This window comes from Microcaecilia unicolor, chromosome 9 (genome assembly GCF_901765095.1).
Source record: "Microcaecilia unicolor chromosome 9, aMicUni1.1, whole genome shotgun sequence".
Lineage (NCBI taxonomy): Eukaryota > Metazoa > Chordata > Amphibia > Gymnophiona > Siphonopidae > Microcaecilia > Microcaecilia unicolor.
In genome coordinates, this window is record NC_044039.1 from 144,104,050 (window position 1) to 144,123,612 (window position 19,563).

Consider the following 19,563-nt stretch of genomic DNA (forward strand, 5'->3'; position numbering starts at 1 on the left):
TGTCAGCAGAGGGAAAGGTTGCAGCCCACTGAAGTTCCAAGGATCTTCTCTTACTGAAAAAGGCATAAACTAAATCCAATTCCCTTTATCTCCTATTTCCAATCAGCATGGGGAGGGGGGGAGCAATGGGTGGACTAAAGGGGACAGTGTGACTAGAAATGGTGGAGAAGGGGGAGGGAGAGGGATGTGAGGGGTTCTTTGACTGCTGCAATGGGCCAGGACTGAATGGAAACACTTGATAAGAAGTCAGGAAGAAGGGTACGAATGAGGAAATGGGGAAAGGGGATGGGCAAATGACTCTGTGAGAGGATGTAGAGAGAGGCAAGATAGTGAGTGAGTGCATTCTGGAAGGAGACAGTAAAGGTATTAGAAGGGGTACAGACTAGTGGGAAGAGTGAATAAGTGAATCAGAGATAACAGTGGGGACGTGTGTAAAGTGCCAAGTGAGGGTGAGGATAAAGGGAGCAAAGCAGATATTCCTTCCTATCCTGATCTCAGATCCTCTCTCTCTGACCCAGAATCTTCTCTTCCCCCTCATTAAACCTTCCTCCACTTGGTTCACAATTTCCCCTCTCCCTGTGCCTCCATCCCTTTCCATCCACTATCCTGTCTGAAATCCTTTTTCCATGACCCTCCCCCTATTCTCTATCCCCCTGTCCTTCCCCAGCACTGAAAACCAAGATTCCATCTCACTCTACCCCAAAAGGGACCAAATAATTTTACTGAACTAGCAAGAAATGTCAGAAAATCAAGCAATATGAGCCTTTTGTCCATCTACCTATGCAGGTGGCGTTCTCAAGCATAAACTGCCCTGTTCACTCTCCCACATCACCTACTGCTCCTGTAAGCTGCGATACTGCATACCCCTCTCTTTCCCCCATCAGTCATCACCGGCCAGCACTCAGCCACACAACCATGATGCATCTCTGCAGGTGGACTTTCCCAGTTACCACCAAAGTTTCACCCAGTAAGTGAAACTGCTTACCTATAATGGGGTTCCCTCTTGGACAACAGGGCAATGAAGCCATACAGGTGATGTCAATCAAAATTGCCTGGAGCAGATCTTTGCACTCCAGTCATGCCAAGGAGAGCTCTGCAGCTTCCCTGAGCATTCATGGCACTCCCACAGTGCCTCTCAGATTCCTGCCTTAGTCTATGCTATAGCTTTAATGTTGATGTGTTTGGGGATGGTAGAAGAAAATGTGTGGCTCCATTCCCCTATTGTCCATTGAGAACACCACCATCAATGGAGTGGAAGAGTAGTCCAATGGTTAGAACAGCCAGTTGACCACCAGAGAAGCCCAGTTCAAAACCCACTGCTGCTTCTGGTGATCTTAGCCAACTCACTTAACCCCCAAACCTCCTTTGCCTCAGGTACAAACTTGGATTGAGTGAGAGTGAGAGAGAGAGATTTTTGTAGCAGGAGAAAAGGGAACAAATTGATTGCTCAATTGGGAACCTGCACAGAGCACATGCCCTCCCTTAGGCTGCCACCATGTCCTTCTTTTTTTTTTTAGACTACTTTCATTCCATTGTGACTAGCTCTGGATAGCTGCACTTCATTCATCAAGTCAAAGCAAAACACTTGTGCCTAGTAATACTACAGAAACAACAGCCAGTAACTCAAACACAGCTTTGCTATGTTTTATTTATTCATACAAATTTGCTTCATTGCCCATCAAGGGAATAAGCCCATCAAAGCAGTTCACAATCAAATTCACATAAAACATCCAAAAATAAATACAATTACTTCATCACAGGGGGAAAAAAATGACTATTACTCTACAGAGCTCCAAGCTGCATTCAGTCCTAACTGGTTTCCCCCAAAGGCCAATTGATAAAAAAGTTTTCATACCCTTTTAAAAATTTTGCAAACATTTTTTGAAATGAAAGTACAATGAAAGAGCATTCCAAAGAGAAGGAGCCACGCAAATGAAAGCTGCCTGGCAAGTAGACGCCAAGTGAGCTTTAGCAAGTGAAGGGACATATAAAAGGAAGACTGTAAAAGCTTCCTGATGGGGACTAGGGGATCAAACAATCAGCCAAGTATAAAACAGAGTAACTTAAAACTTGATCCACTGTTACCAGGGGCGTATCTGAACTGCGGCGGTAGGGGGGGCCAGGGCTAGAGTAAGGGGGCACATTATAGCCCCCCCCCCCCCCGCCGCCATTGCCGATCCCCCTCCCCCCAGCCGCTGCCGTTGCCAACCCTCCCCCTCCGTTGCTCGCCTACCTTCGCTGGCGGGGGACCCCAAACCCCCGCCAGCCGAGGTCCGCATCCTCCTGCCGCTGCCGGCTGCCTTTAAAGAATTCCGTCAGCTGGCGGGGGACCCCCAACCCCCGCCAGCCAAGCCGAGGTCCTTTCATTTTTCCACTGAAGCTGGCGCCGACGAAAGTTTCTTTTGAGTCTGACGTTGCTGCACGTTGTACGTGCAGGACGTCAGACTCAGAAACAGCTTCATTCTGTTTCTGAGTCTGACGTCCTGCAGGCCCCACGCAGATACGCCCCTGACTGTTACTGGGAGCCAATAATGGCCCTTTAAAGCAGCATAACATAAGGCCATTTCCCACAGGTCAACAATTTAACAGCTGCATTTTGAATTAGCTGCAACAATTTAAGACTAGTTGCAAATAATCTGCTGCATAATGCATCACAATAATCAATTCACACTATAACCAATGAATATATCACAGACAGCCAACACTTTAAAGCCCTAATCCTCTGAAGTGCAATTAAACTTCTTTAGCTGTAGAGATGATTTGAGGCTTCACAGCATCTATATAAATAAATCCCACCTTGAACGTTCTGAAGCTCCCTCCAACTGTGGCAGTGAAGTCCTGAACTGCTGTAGTCCTCCTGGCTATTCGGACTACTCACCACCGCCCTCAGCCACGCCCCATCTGCGACCTACGCCACGCCCCAACTGGACATAAAAAGCACCATGAACGTTCTGAACCACACTTTGAGGCTTCAAAAGTTCGTATGTTCGAAGCTCTGTAACCACTTTTAACCACAGTCCATCTGTGCGCCGCCATGATCTGAATCTGCCCCGCCCTGACCTATCAGAGTACATCTCTGCCCTGCCCTATCAGAGAAGGGAGGAGCGTCACAGCTGCACCGCTCTGACCTATCAAAGGGAACTGAAACAGGAAAAGGGAGGAGCATCACACCAATGAGGGACCTATCAGGGAAGTCAAATAGAAGAAGGGAGGAGCGTCAGAGGCGAAGGGGTCACTCGGGAGGAGCGTCACTCGCTTTGCTGTGCACATGTGCTGGAGAAGTTCTGCACCCGTTTCTCCTCCCTCTGTTTTCTCCGGTGGCCTTGGCAGCTGAATGTAGAACTAACGAGGGCAGGAGCTTTTGCTTCGCATCTGACAAAGTAAGTCAGCTTCTGCTGTGCACCCTCCCCTCCTGTCCTTTCAAGCAGCGAATACGAGAGAATACGAGCTGGGACTGAACAGGCAGCACAAAACTCCTTTTTGTTTTCTTTTGTTTACACTTGCACAGCTGATAGCTGGTCGCTGCCTGCCGTGCCCCTCTTCCTTTTTACAAACATTATGCCACTTTTCCTCTTTTTCCCTCTTTTCTTTCTCTACAAACATGACAAGGGGGTTGGAACAGGAGGTCCTGCACAGCTCTCTCCACTGTTGCCACAGGCTAAGCAACAGTTCAGGCACAAGGAGGGGAGGATGAGGGCCAGAACAGGTACACAGACCACAGATGGAGGCGGAGGAGGGGGTCCTGACAGCACAGGTGAAGGGGGGAGGGGCGACCCACAGTCCTGAGAGAAGGGCTGTAGGGAGACCTGAAAGGAGGGGGGGAGACTGACCAGACAAGGAGATGAGGGGTCCTGCGACAACACAGTAGCAGATGCAGACGGAGGGGGGTCCTTCCAGCCAACATAGGGAGGGGGGGGATGTATCTCCGTCACACACACTATCTCTCACACACACACTCTCTCTCTCTCTCACACACTGACTGTCTCTCTCACTCTCTAACACTGTCTACAACACACGCTATGTCTCACACTCGATCACATTCACTCTCTATGTGTCACACAGTCACTGTCAAACACTCTATCACTCTCATACACTCTCGCTCTCGCTCACATACCCACTCAAACACACTGTCAATCTCACACACACACTCTCTAACAGACACACTTGCAGCCACACACATTCAATCTGTCTCTCTCACAAAGTCACTCTCACACACACACTCTCTCAAACATACACACTCCGAGGAAAACCTTGCTAGCGCCCGTTTCATTTGTGTCGGAAACGGGCCTTATTTACTAGTTAATGAATAATCCTTGGTAGTGCTTATTCTATGAATAAAGGTCGATATATGCTATGTGAAATTAGTATATCCTAGATAAAAACTAGCCAGCAAGGCTTAAACAAGGAATAAGAAATAAAATGCATACTGCAGCTTTTAAGAAAGAACTGGCACAACTGATTAAGGAGCATTACTGAAAACATTGTAACATTACTGTTTTGTAAGGCCTACCCTACTGATGCTACTCAATAGACTCTACATTATATTGCCTCAAAGGACCATTATATTCCTTATTATTTTGTACCTTATTTTACAAATGTACCCCTCCCTTACCTGACCCTATTTCTTATTGACATGTAAGCCACATTGAGCCTGCTTGTGTGTGGGAAAATGTGGGATACAAATGCTGCAAATAAAAAAATAAATTAACAAACATACTTAACAGTCATAGGATTTACGCTGTATAACCGTGGTATATTACTTTCTGTTATATAAAACAGCACTATAAGAGGCAAAAATCTGCAATTAAAAGATTTGAATATGTACATGTGTGAATTTATAACAATATGTATTAAAGGAAAACATCTGCACTTATCAGAAAATCTATAGAGGCCTTTTAAGTGAAAAACAAGTGATTGTGTAAAGATGGAATAAGGTACAGGGAAAGTGACAATGGGAGGGCAAAGGACTGATTGCTGTCGCTCAACTACGGGGAAATAGGATGGGACTTGATATACCAGCTTTGTGTGGATCAAAGTGGTTTACATACCAGTTTGGGATGGTGACCACCAGTTGAAAGAAGAAGTCATGATGTCCGACAGTACCCTAGTGAAGTTTAGTGATGTGGCAGGATCTATTGAACATGCAAGAATTGCTATCAAGTGCCCAAACTGACCTGCACAGAGACCTTACAAGTGCACTTTGTTTGACCATGTGAAAACAGAGAAGTAACATGATGGCAATAACAAGGATTTTACATGGACTCAGGATGACAGTGTAATGCTAGGAATCATTGAGGGGCATTTTCGAAAGAAACATCTAAGTTGGAATTTGGACGTCTTTGTAGAACATCCAAATTTGGAGGCAGGGAAAAGGTCATTTTCAAAAAAGATGGACGTCCATCTTTGTGTTCGAAAATACCTTGGACGTCCTTGTATTTGGACGTCTTTGATTTTCAGCCATTTTCGAAACCAAAGATGTCCAAGTCTAAAATGTCCAAATTCAAGCCATTTGGATGTTGAAGGAGCCAACATTTTTAGTACACTGGTCCCCCCTGACATGCCAGGACAGCAATCGGGCACACAAGGGGGGCAATGCAGTGGACTTCATAAAATGCTCCCAGGTACTCAGCTCCCTTATGTGTTGAGCCCCCCCAACCCCCCCCCCCCCCCCCCCGCAAAACCCACTACCCCGAACTGTACAGCACTACCATAGCCCTTACGAGTGAAGGGGGCACCTATATGTAGGTACAGAGGGTTTCTGGTTGGTTCTGGAGGGCTCGCTGTTTCCTCCACAAATATAACAGGTGGGGGAGGGTGGGCCTGGGTCCACCTGTCTGAAGTGCACTGCACCTACTACTAAACTATTCCAGAGACCTGCATGCGCTGTCATGGACCTGAGGCTGGCAAGTAATATTTTTACATTCACATACAGTACTCCCAGTTTTAGGTAATATATTTTGTTTTAATTGTTATAAATGTATGCACACAAATTTCGTGAAAAACATAACAGTTTCTGCGGAATTCTCTTCTCTCCACCAAGCGTACACATTCACTCAAATAGCACACTCATATGTAATCAAATCATAATGATTATCATGCAGGGATCATAATCGTCTTTATACACAAAATGCCATTAAATATATCTCTTGGCTCATTATCTTGAATAGAATATATGTCGAGGATTATAGATCATGTCACACAATTGGCAATAGTTTTTTTCAATGTCCCATGTCCACTGTTCAAAGTGTATCAAACAACTGTTGTCAAGTGTTGGTTTACAATCAAAGTTTGCAATCACCATTTGTGAGCCCCCGTCACAACTTATGTGACTGCTTGCTAACAAGGAAGCACCGCACGGCGAAGAGAAGGCTACCGGAGAAGCCGCACAAATCAACTCAACATCTTGACTTTAGATCATCCAGGTCTAAAGTCGAGATGTTGAGTTGATTTGTGCGGTATAAATCGGGTTTCGATTATACCGATCTGGACGTCTCTGTGAGAAGGACGTACAAGTGCCGATTTATGTCACTTTCTGGACGTCCATCTGTTTCGAAAATGAGCCCGATTGTGATGTAAAACTGCTGTTTTTGTGTGTATGTTCGACAGTGTTTATTGAACACGTCCCGGCAGCTGTTGCAATAAAACCATGAATTTCTGCTCTATTACTTGTATTAGTTCATTTGCAATAGAAAGAGCAGAATGTAAGAGCACGCCCAGAATACAAATCACAGTCCAACATATGACAGAGGTACACTGAATTGAAGGTGCTGGGCCTACTATATTAGTTTGTCCATGACTCACGATACCAGTCAATACCATGGACCACATAAAACTCCTTGACTGTCTAGACCCAATCCCAGGGGAATATCCAGCTGATCGAACATGGAATTATTTCGACACACTCTCGGTGGATAGCATCTCCCAACCACTTGAAAGATACGCTAAGTCTCACTGCAAACTAGACATATGCCCTAATAACCTCATAAAATCCCCCCCTTCCCCCAATTCAAAACAGACCGCACAAGGCATCTCAACTATATGTTACAAAATGGACTCTTCCCAAAAAACAAAGGAAATATCTTGCTTACCCCCTTACCTAAAGACGCAAAGAAAAGCACGAGTGACATAACCAACTATCACCCAGTAGCATTCCACTCTTACTTCCACCTTCCAGGTGCTGGGACTGAACCAAGCTCCTACAAAAAGGACAGGTTTATTCTGACTCCTAAATCCCATACTCTTCTCAAATTGACTGGCATTAGGTGCTGGGACTGAACCAAGCTCCTACAAAAAGGACAGGTTTATTCTGACTCCTAAATCCCATACTCTTCTCAAATTGACTGGCATTAGGTGCTGGGACTGAACCAAGCTCCTACAAAAAGGACAGGTTTATTCTGACTCCTAAATCCCATACTCTTCTCAAATTGACTGGCATTAGGTGCTGGGACTGAACCAAGCTCCTACAAAAAGGACAGGTTTATTCTGACTCCTAAATCCCATACTCTTCTCAAATTGACTGGCATTAGGTGCTGGGACTGAACCAAGCTCCTACAAAAAGGACAGGTTTATTCTGACTCCTAAATCCCATACTCTTCTCAAATTGACTGGCATTAGGTGCTGGGACTGAACCAAGCTCCTACAAAAAGGACAGGTTTATTCTGACTCCTAAATCCCATACTCTTCTCAAATTGACTGGCATTAGGTGTTGGGACTGAACCAAGCTCCTACAAAAAGGACAGGTTTATTCTGACTCCTAAATCCCATACTCTTCTCAAATTGACTGGCATTAGGTGCTGGGACTGAACCAAGCTCCTACAAAAAGGACAGGTTTATTCTGACTCCTAAATCCCATACTCTTCTCAAATTGACTGGCATTAGGTGCTGGGACTGAACCAAGCTCCTACAAAAAGGACAGGTTTATTCTGACTCCTAAATCCCATACTCTTCTCAAATTGACTGGCATTAGGTGCTGGGACTGAACCAAGCTCCTACAAAAAGGACAGGTTTATTCTGACTCCTAAATCCCATACTCTTCTCAAATTGACTGGCATTAGGTGCTGGGACTGAACCAAGCTCCTACAAAAAGGACAGGTTTATTCTGACTCCTAAATCCCATACTCTTCTCAAATTGACTGGCATTAGGTGCTGGGACTGAACCAAGCTCCTACAAAAAGGACAGGTTTATTCTGACTCCTAAATCCCATACTCTTCTCAAATTGACTGGCATTAGGTGCTGGGACTGAACCAAGCTCCTACAAAAAGGACAGGTTTATTCTGACTCCTAAATCCCATACTCTTCTCAAATTGACTGGCATTAGGTGAGAAACCTACCTGATATTGTCTAAACTTTTTAAGGCTTGTTGCTTAATCAATTTAATTAGCACTGGGAAACCTCTCTTTGTCTTATTTTCTTTCTTTCTGTTCCTGCCAAACTCTGATAGAGGGGAGGGGCATTTTTACATAGCTGACACTGCTATAATTATTGGCAATATCTAGATTTATTTAAAAGGAAAGTTATTAATATCTTAGGGCAGTTTTAAAAAGTATAATAAATTGTAAAGTGCTGGATCAGACACTACCATTTTGGTCCATTCAACTAGAGAATTCCCTTGATAGCAGCACTTAAGCTGACCCATTGGGACTTATAATCCCACCCACCCTCCCCACAACCCACCCACCCCAGGGTTGTCCACTCATTATAGACAAACCAAACCTTATTAACTTTACTCCACAGTCATACACAGGCAGTCTTGCAGGCAGATACTCCAACATAGTACACCTGTTCATACCCATTTCAACCAATCAGGATGACTTTTATTCTCTGCAATAATTGTGCTGCTTTGGTTTCAAGGCCAATCATCTGGAAACTTAAAGCTTGTCCTATCTGCCTTCAGCTATCTACTTTAAAACAAGAGCTATATAAAGTAATGCAAGAATTAGATGCAATTAAAGCAACTTATAGGACTGTGCAGAATCATAACTTCTCACCACTGCCTCAGAGAATAAAACCACAAAGGAACAGATGGCTCACAGTAGGCTCAGGCAGAATTCGTCATGTGACACAGAAGCATCCACCCGCACAAGTGTTGCCACTACAAAATTCTTTTGCTCCACTACAGCACTGTGATGTTCCTGAAACTAAAATTGAAGCAGAAAAAAAAGAAAAAGCAAAGAGGGAACAAAAAGAGGAGAAGGTACCCAAAGACAAAAGACACTCACAAATCACTAAACCCAAAACACATACTAGGAAATGTAGTTGGAAAGCAATGACCACAAATGCTCACAGTCTAAGCAATAAAATTCATGACCTTCAAGCCCTGATGTTGGAGACTGACTTGGACATAGTTGCAGTCACAGAGACATGGCTCCATTGTTCCCATGAATGGGATGTAAACATACCAGGCTATAATCTTTTTAGGAAGGATAGAGAGGGACGTAAAGGTGGAGGAGTAGCTCTGTATGTGAGAGATGATATCGCAGCAACTGAAATGACAGGGAAGTGGGGAAAGGAAGAAGCAATATGGATCACCTTAAAAAGAGAGGATAGAACCTTGGTCCACGTGGGTGTTGTCTATAGACCCCCGACACAATTGGAAGAACTAGATAAAGATCTGATCGCTGATATTCAAAAGTTGGGGAAGAAAAGAGAGGTGCTGCTGTTGGGAGATTTTAATCTGCCGGATGTAGATTGGAAGGTTCCGTCTGCAAAATCGGAAAGAAGTAGAGAGATTGTGGATGCTTTCCAAAGTGCTCTGCTCAGACAAATGGTGAACGAACCCACAAGGGAGGGAGCCACGTTGGATCTGGTGCTCACGAATGGGGATAGTGTGTCAAATGTCCGAGTGGCTGCACACCTGGGAAACAGTGACCATCAAACGGTTTGTTTTGATGTAACAGCTCATGTGGATGGCGGCCACTCCAAACTCAAAGTCCTGGATTTCAAGCGAGCTGACTTTAACAAAATGGAAGAATACCTGAGGAAGGAGCTGATGGGCTGGGAGGACATAAGAGAAGTGGAAGGACAGTGGTCCAGGCTAAAAGAAGTAATAAACAGGGCCACAGACCTTTATGTAAGGAGGGTAAATAAAAGCAAGAGAAAAAGGAAACCGATATGGTTTTCAAAGCAAGTGGCTGAGAAAATAAAGGCTAAAGAGTTAGCGTTCCAGAAATACAAAAAATCTCAAGTAGAGGAACACGGGGAGGAATACCGGATGAAACTGAAAGAAGCCAAGAGAGAGGTACGTCTGGCGAAGGCGCAAGCGGAAGAACAAATGGCTAGAAATGTACGGAGGGGAGACAAAAACTTCTTCAGGTATATTAGTGAAAGGAGAAAGACTAAAAAGGGGATTGTGAGACTAAAAGATACAGCAAAACGCTATGTAGAAAATGATGAAGAAAAAGCCAATTTGCTAAATGGATACTTTTGTTCTGTTTTTACTGAAGAAAATCCTGGGGAAGGACCGAGAGGGACTGGCAAAAGTACACCTGAAAACGAAGTGGATAGAGCACCGTTCACGGAAGAGAGTGTATATGAACAACTTGGAAAGCTAAAGGTGGACAAAGCCATGGGGCCGGACGGGATCCACCCCAGAATACTGAGGGAGCTCAGAGAGGTTCTGGCGGGTCCTCTTAAAGATTTGTTTAATAAATCCTTGGAGACGGGAGAGGTTCCAAGGGATTGGAGAATGGCGGAGGTGGTCCCTCTTCACAAAAGTGGGGATAGGGAAGAAGCTGGAAACTACAGGCCAGTAAGCCTCACTTCGGTTATTGGAAAAGTAATGGAAGCCATGCTGAAGGAAAGGATAGTGAATTTCCTGGAAGCCAATAAGTTGCAAGATCCGAGACAACATGGTTTCACCAAAGGGAAGTCGTGCCAAACGAATCTCATTGAATTCTTTGACTGGGTGACGGGAGAATTAAATCAAGGACGTGCTATGGACGTCATCTACTTAGATTTCAGCAAGGCTTTTGACACGGTTCCCCACAGGAGGCTCTTGAATAAACTAGAAGGGCTGAAGATAGGACCCGAAGTGGTGAACTGGATTAGGAACTGGTTGACGGGCAGACGCCAGAGGGTGGTAGTGAATGGAGTTCGCTCGGAGGAGGGAAAGGTGAGTAGTGGAGTGCCTCAGGGATCGGTGCTGGGGCCCATTCTGTTCAATATATTTGTGAGTGACATTGCCGAAGGGTTACAAGGTAAAGTTTGCCTTTTTGCGGATGACACCAAGATTTGCAACAGAGTGGACACCCTGGAGGGAGTGGAAAACATGAAAAAAGATCTGAAGAAGCTGGAACAATGGTCTAACGTTTGGCAATTAAAATTCAATGCGAAGAAATGCAAAGTGATGCACTTAGGGAGTAGAAATCCAAGGGAGGCGTATGTGTTAGGTGGGGAGAGCCTGATAGTCACGGACGGGGAGAGGGATCTTGGGGTGATAGTATCTGAGGACCTAAAGCCTATGAAACAGTGCAACAAGGCGGTGGCCGTAGCGAGAAGGTTGCTAGGCTGTATAGAGAGAGGTGTGACCAGCAGAAAAAAGGAGGTTTTAATGCCCCTGTATAAGACGTTGGTGAGGCCCCACCTGGAGTATTGTGTTCAGTTTTGGAGGCCATACCTTGCGAAGGATGTTAAAAAAATGGAAGCGGTACAAAGAAAAGCTACAAGGATGGTATGGGAGTTGCGTTCCAAGACGTATGAAGAGAGACTTGCTGACCTGAACATGTATACTCTGGAGGAAAGGAGGAACAGGGGTGATATGATACAGACGTTCAAATATTTGAAAGGTATTAATCCGCAAACGAATCTTTTCCGGCGAGGGGAAGGCGGTAGTACGAGAGGACATGAAATGAGATTGAAGGGGGGCAGACTCAGGAAAGATGTCAGGAAGTATTTCTTCACGGAGAGGGTGGTGAACGCTTGGAATGCCCTCCCGCGGGAGGTGGTGGAGATGAAAACGGTAACGGAATTCAAGCATGCGTGGGACAGGCATAAAGGAATCCTGTGCAGAAGGAATGGATCCACAGAAGCTTAGCTGAAATTGGGTGGCGGGGGGAAGAGGGGTTGGTGGTTGAGAGGCTAGGATGGGGGAGGGCAGACTTATACGGGGTCTGTGCCGGAGCCGGTGATGGGAGGCGGGACTGGTGGTTGGGAGGCGGGAAATACTGCTGCACAGACTTATATGGTCTGTGCCCTGAAAAAGACAGGTACAAATCAAGGTAAGGTATACACATGAGTTTATCGTGGGCAGACTAGATGGACCGTGCAGGTCTTTTTCTGCCGTCATCTACTATGTTACTATGTTACTATCCCGCTAATAACCAAATTAATGGAAGGCATAGTGACCAAGCAACTCACCAGCTACTTAAATTCTGAACGAGTCGCACATCAGGATTTTGGTCCAACCACAGTACCGAAACAGTACTAGTTACTCAACTGACTAAATTTAAACAAGCAATCGCAACTGGCAACAACATACTTCTCCTACAATTTGACATGTCAAGTGCTTTCGACATGGTCAACCATGGAATATTACTACACATCCTAGAATACTTTGGAATTGGAAGTAATGTCCTTAACTGGTTCAAAGGCTTCCTGACCACAAGATCATACCAAGTAACAGTTAACTCAACTACATCAACCCCATGGACACCTGAATGTGGAGTCCCTCAATGATCTCCCCTCTCGCCAACCCTCTTCAACCTAATGATGACACCATTAGCCAAGTTGCTATCCAATCAGAACCTTAATCCATACATATACGCAGATGATGTCACAATTTACATCCCGTTCAAACATGATATAAAGGAAATCACCAACGATATCAACCAAAGCTTCCTAATCATGAACTCTTGGGCGGATGCATTTCAGCTGAAACAATGCAGAAAAAACACAATGCCTTATACTTACTTCACAACATAAAACAAATAAATTCACCACTATAACCACACCAAACTTTTCCTTTCCGTTTGCTGACACTTTGAAAATTCTTGGAGTTACCATTGATCGCAATCTCACTTTGGAAAATCAAGTGAAGAATACAACTAAGAAGATGTTCCATTCAATGTGGAAACTTAAAAGAGTAAAACCCTTCTTCCCAAGGGCTAATTTCCGCAACCTGATGCAGTCATTGGTGCTGAGTCACCTAGACTACTGCAACGCACTCTATGCTGGCTGTAAAGAATATATTCTCAAAAAACTTCAGACAGCCCAGAACACTGCAGCCAGACTCATATTTGGAAAAACAAAATACGAAAGTGCAAAACCCCTAAGAGAAAAACTACACTGGCTTCCAATTAAAGAACGAATCGCGTTCAAGGTCTGCACTCTAGTTCATAAAATCATTCACGGAGATGCCCCGGCATACATGATAGACCTTGTTGACTTACCACCCAGGAATGCTAAAAGATCGGCCCGCACATTCCTTAATCTACACTTCCCCAGCTGCAAAGGACTAAAATACAGACTAACACACGCGTCCAGCTTTTCCTACATGAGCACGCAACTCTGGAATGCATTACCACTTAACTTAAAAACAAATTACGAATTAATCAACTTCCGTAAATCTCTGAAGACCTATCTATTCAACAAGGCTTACCACAACGAGCAATAATTTAATGAAAACACAATACCACTCCAACTACACTCTCTCGCTATACCCGTATGCTTAATTCTATATTGCTATCCATGTACTCCATGCAACTCCAATGTATTACTTACTCCAGAATGGCGATTGCCATAACAGAACATTGTAAGTTAATTCGATATTGTCATCCATGTATTTCATGTAACACCAATTGTTTCTTTCACTCTGGAATGGCGACTGCCATAATGGAATATTGTAAGCCACATTGAGCCTGCAAATAGGTGGGAAAATGTGGGGTACAAATACAACAAATAAATAAATAAATAAAATCACTTTCCATTTATTGGTATTCAAAACTAATTTATGAGATGATAGCTAATCTGCTACAGCCTCCAAACTAAAAGAAAGATCAATAGCACATAAAATCTACATAAAAATATGGACTACAGCAGAGACTGAATTAGAGAAGTCATAAAAAGGCCCAAAAAATACAGAGTGGGAACAAGCAGAAAACCATGTAGTATTCTGCAGAGGAATACCTCTCCACTCCCCCCCCATTTTCTATTTCTGTTGATGGCTCTTTCATTCTCCCTGTCTCCTCAGCTCGAAACCTTGGGGTCATAAGTACATAAGTACATAAGTAGTGCCATACTGGGAAAGACCAAAGGTCCATCTAGCCCAGCATCCTGTCACCGACAGTGGCCAATCCAGGTCAAGGGCACCTGGCACGCTCCCCAAACGTAAAAACATTCCAGACAAGTTATACCTAAAAATGCGGAATTTTTCCAAGTCCATTTAATAGTGGTCTATGGACTTGTCCTTTAGGAATCTATCTAACCCCTTTTTAAACTCCGTCAAGCTAACCGCCCGTACCATGTTCTCCGGCAACGAATTCCAGAGTCTAATTACACGTTGGGTGAAGAAAAATTTTCTCCGATTCGTTTTAAATTTACCACACTGTAGCTTCAACTCATGCCCTCTAGTCCTAGTATTTTTGGATAGCGTGAACAGTCGCTTCACATCCACCCGATCCATTCCACTCATATTTTATACACTTCTATCATATCTCCCCTCAGCCGTCTCTTCTCCAAGCTGAAAGCCCTAGCCTTCTCAGCCTCTCTTCATAGGAAAGTCGTCCCATCCCCACTATCATTTTCGTCGCCCTTCTTTGACTCTTCTCTCTCCTTCTCTGCTCATATCCAGCAGATCGCCAAGACCTGTCGTTTCTTTCTTTACAACATCCGTAAAATCCGCCCCTTTCTTTCGAGCACTCTACCAAAACCCTCATCCACACCCTTGTCACCTCTCGTTTAGACTACTGCAATCTGCTTCTTGCTGACCTCCCACTTAGTCACCTCTCCCCTCTCCAATCGGTTCAAAACTCTGCTACCCGTCTCATCTTCCGCCAGGGTCGCTTTACTCATACTACCCCTCTCCTCGTCGCTTCACTGGCTCCCTATCCGTTTTTGCATCCTGTTCAAACTTCTTCTACTAACCTATAAATGTACTCACTCTGCTGCTCCCCAGTATCTCTCCACACTCGTCCTTCCCTACACCCCTTCCCGTGCACTCCGCTCCATGGATAAATCCTTCTTATCTGTTCCCTTCTCTACTACTGCCAACTCCAGACTTCGTGCCTTCTGTCTCGCTGCACCCTACGCCTGGAATAAACTTCCTGAGCCCCTACGTCTTGCCCCATCCTTGGCCACCTTTAAATCTAAACTGAAAGCCCACCTCTTTAACATTGCTTTTGACTCGTAACCACTCGCCTCCACCTACCCTCCTCTCCTCCTTCCTGTGGGACTGTCTTTCTTCTATGTTTGTGCAGCGCTGCATACGCCTTGTAGCACTATAGAAATGCTAAATAGTACATAAGTACATAAGTAGTGCCATACTGGGAAAGACCAAAGGTCCATCTAGCCCAGCATCCTGTCACCGACAGTGGCCAATCCAGGTCAAGGGCACCTGGCACGCTCCCCAAACGTAAAAACATTCCAGACAAGTTATACCTAAAAATGCGGAATTTTTCCAAGTCCATTTAATAGCGGTCTATGGACTTGTCCTTTAGGAATCTATCTAACCCCTTTTTAAACTCCGTCAAGCTAACCGCCCGTACCATGTTCTCCGGCAACGAATTCCAGAGTCTAATTACACGTTGGGTGAAGAAAAATTTTCTCCGATTCGTTTTAAATTTACCACACTGTAGCTTCAACTCATGCCCTCTAGTCCTAGTATTTTTGGATAGCGTGAACAGTCGCTTCACATCCACCCGATCCATTCCACTCATTATTTTATACACTTCTATCATATCTCCCCTCAGCCGTCTCTTCTCCAAGCTGAAAAGCCCTAGCCTTCTCAGCCTCTCTTCATAGGAAAGTCGTCCATCCCCACTATCATTTTCGTCGCCCTTCGCTGTACCTTTTCCAATTCTACTATATCTTTTTTGAGATACGGAGACCAGTACTGAACACAATACTCCAGGTGCGGTCGCACCATGGAGCGATACAACGGCATTATAACATCCGCACACCTGGACTCCATACCCTTCCTAATAACACCCAACATTCTATTCGCTTTCCTAGCCCCAGCAGCACACTGAGCAGAAGGTTTCAGCGTATCATCGACGACGACACCCAGATCCCTTTCTTGATCCGTAACTCCTAACGTGGAACCTTGCAAGACGTAGCTATAATTCGGGTTCCTTTTACCCACATGCATCACTTTGCACTTGTCAACATTGAACTTCATCTGCCACTTGCACGCCCATTCTCCCAGTCTCGCAAGGTCCTCCTGTAATCGTTCACATTCCTCCTGCGACTTGACGACCCTGAATAATTTTGTGTCATCGGCGAATTTAATTACCTCACTAGTTATTCCCATCTCTAGGTCATTTATAAATACATTAAAAAGCAACGGACCCAGCACAGACCCCTGCAGGACCCCACTAACTACCCTCCTCCACTGAGAATACTGGCCACGCAATCCTACTCTCTGCTTCCTATCTTTCAACCAGTTCTTAATCCATAATAATACCCTACCTCCGATTCCATGACTCTGCAATTTCTTCAGGAGTCTTTCGTGCGGCACTTTGTCAAACGCCTTCTGAAAATCCAGATATACAATATCAACCGGCTCCCCATTGTCCACATGTTTGCTTACCCCCTCAAAAAAATGCATTAGATTGGTGAGGCAAGACTTCCCTTCACTAATCCGTGCTGACTTTGTCTCATCAGTCCATGTTTTTGTATATGCTCTGCAATTTTATTCTTAATAATAGCCTCCACCATCTTGCCCGGCACCGACGTCAGACTCACCGGTCTATAATTTCCCGGATCTCCTCTGGAACCCTTCTTAAAATCGGAGTAACATTGGCTACCCTCCAGTCTTCCGGTATTACACTCGATTTTAGGGACAGATTGCATATTTCTAACAGTAGCTCCGCAAGTTCATTTTTTAGTTCTATTAATACTCTGGGATGAATACCATCAGGTCCCGGTGATTTACTACTCTTCAGCTTGCTGAACTGACCCATTACATCCTCCAAGGTTACAGAGAATTTGTTTAGTTTCTCCGACTCCCCCGCTTCAAATATTCTTTCCGGCACCGGTGTCCCCCCCAAATCCTCCTCGGTGAAGACCGAAGCAAAGAATTCATTTAATTTCTCCGCTACGGCTTTGTCCTCCTTGATCGCCCCTTTAACACCATTTTCGTCCAGCGGCCCAACCGGCTCTTTGGCCGGTTTCCTGCTTTTAATGTATCTAAAAAAATTTTTACTATGTATTTTTGCTTCCAACGCTAATTTCTTCTCAAAGTCCTTTTTTGCCCTCCTTATCTCCGCTTTGCATTTGGCTTGGCATTCCTTATGATCTATCCTGTTACTTTCAGTTGGTTCTCTTCTCCACTTTCTGAAGGATTGTTTTTTTGGCTCTAATGATTTCCTTTATTTTACTGTTTAGCCACGCCAGCTGACGTTTAGTCTTTTTTCCCTTTTTTCTAATACGTGGAATATATTTGTCCTGAACCTCCAGGATGGTGTTTTTAAACAGCATCCACGCCTGATGCAAGTTTTTTACTCTGCGAGCTGCTCCTTTCAGTCTTTTTTTTCACCATTTTTCTCATTTTGTCGTAATCACCTTTTCTAAAGTTAAACGCTAGCGTACTTGATTTCCTAGTTTCACTTCCTTCAATGCCAATATCAAAACCGATCATATTATGATCACTGTTATCAAGCGGCCCTCGTATCGTTACCCCCTGCACTAGATCATGAGCACCACTAAGGACTAAGTCTAGTATTTTTCCTTCTCTTGTCGGCTCCTGAACTAGCTGTTCCATGAAGCTGTCCTTGATTTCATCAAGAAATCTTATGTCCCTTGCGTGTACAGATGTTACATTAACCCAGTCTATATGCGGGTAATTGAAATCCCCCATTATTATTGTGTTGCCCAGTTTGTTTGCGTCCCTGATTTCCTTTAACATTTTCCGCATCCGTCTGTTCTTCCTGGCCAGGCGGACGGTAGTACACTCCTATCACTATCCTTTTCCCCTTTGCACATGGAATTTCAATCCACAGTGATTCCAAGGAGTGTTTTGTTTCCTGCAGAATTTTCAATCTATTTGATTCAAGGCTCTCGTTAATATACAATGCTACCCCTCCACCAATCCGATTCACCCTATCACTACGATATAATTTGTACCCGGTATGACAGTGTCCCACTGTTTATCCTCCTTCCACCAAGTCTCAGAGATGCCTATTATATCTAATTTTTCATTTAGTGCAATATATTCTAACTCCCCCATCTTATTTTCTTAGGCTCCTGGCATTCGCATATAGACATTTCAAACTATGGTTTGTTGTTTCCTAAGTACATCATGCTTAGTACTTGACAGTATTAATTGGCAATCTTTTGTCTGATTTTTATTGTTATTTAAAGAGTACCCGATCTACTACAATCTCTTTTGCAACCTCACTATCAGGATACTCTATCTTCCCTGTTATGGTGATATCTTTGAAAGATACCTTATCCCGAACCATTGCTCTTTTGAGCGACTGTCGGCCTTCCCCCCATTTCTAGTTTAAAAGCTGCTCTATCTCCTTCTTAACGCCGATGCCAGCAGCCTGGTCCCACTCTGGTAAGATGGAGCCCATCCTTTCGGAATAGGCTCCCCCTTCCCCAGAATGTTGCCCAGTTCCTAACAAATCTAAAGCCCTCCTCCCTGCACCATCGTCTCAACACGCATTGAGACTCTGGAGCTCTGCCTGTCTCTTGGGCCCTGCGCGTGGCACAGGTAGCATTTCAGAAAATGCTACCCTGGAGGATCTGGATTTCAGCTTTCTACCTAAGAGCCTAAATTTTGCTTCCAGAACCTCTCTCCCACATTTTCCTATGTCATTAGTACCCACATGTACCAAGACAGCCGTCTCCTCCCCAGTAGTAGTAGTAGGAATCTATGTTCATTTTCATGCAGCAGAACCTGTGTTTGATTTCCACCACAGGCCGCCTTCTCCTTGTGATCAGCCAAGGATGCTGCGGAGGCAGCATTCACAGCCCCTGAGAGGAGGGGGAGTGGGGAAGACGGAGTATAGTGCCGGCACAATCCCTAGTGTCTGATCTCCAGTCAATAACAAATCACTACAATTACTGGATTAAAGTAAGTTCATTGAGAATATTAATCGGGGACAAATGATTATCAGGTACAAGGTTCATGGTACCAGATTCCCACCTTGGTTTCCAACTGAATTGGAAGTTCAAAGGATTAAAAACCGCAAACAGTTTTCATACAAAGTAAGGTGTATGGAGCAGTTCTAGATAACACTTCTAGGTAATGAGAAAAACTGCTGCTCTCACCCATGGCCATGGGGATGTCAGTCCAGTTCAGAGCACATTTCTGGGTACAGGTTCCCTCTTCATTCAGAACCACAGTGAGGTCATCCTGGCCAACTGCAACCTTTTTGTCTGCCAGAGGTGTCACCAGGGGCTCC

General features: G+C 44.5%; 1 protein-coding gene across 1 annotated transcript in view; it reads right to left on the reverse strand.

The window, feature by feature from the left end:
• Nucleotides 1-19,563, reverse strand: part of VPS39 (VPS39 subunit of HOPS complex) — a 103,883-nt gene that overhangs the window by 54,254 nt on the left and 30,066 nt on the right. The window contains 1 exon segment of the mRNA XM_030215497.1: nt 19,430-19,562. Within this exon segment, the coding sequence (XP_030071357.1) occupies nt 19,430-19,562 (133 nt within the window).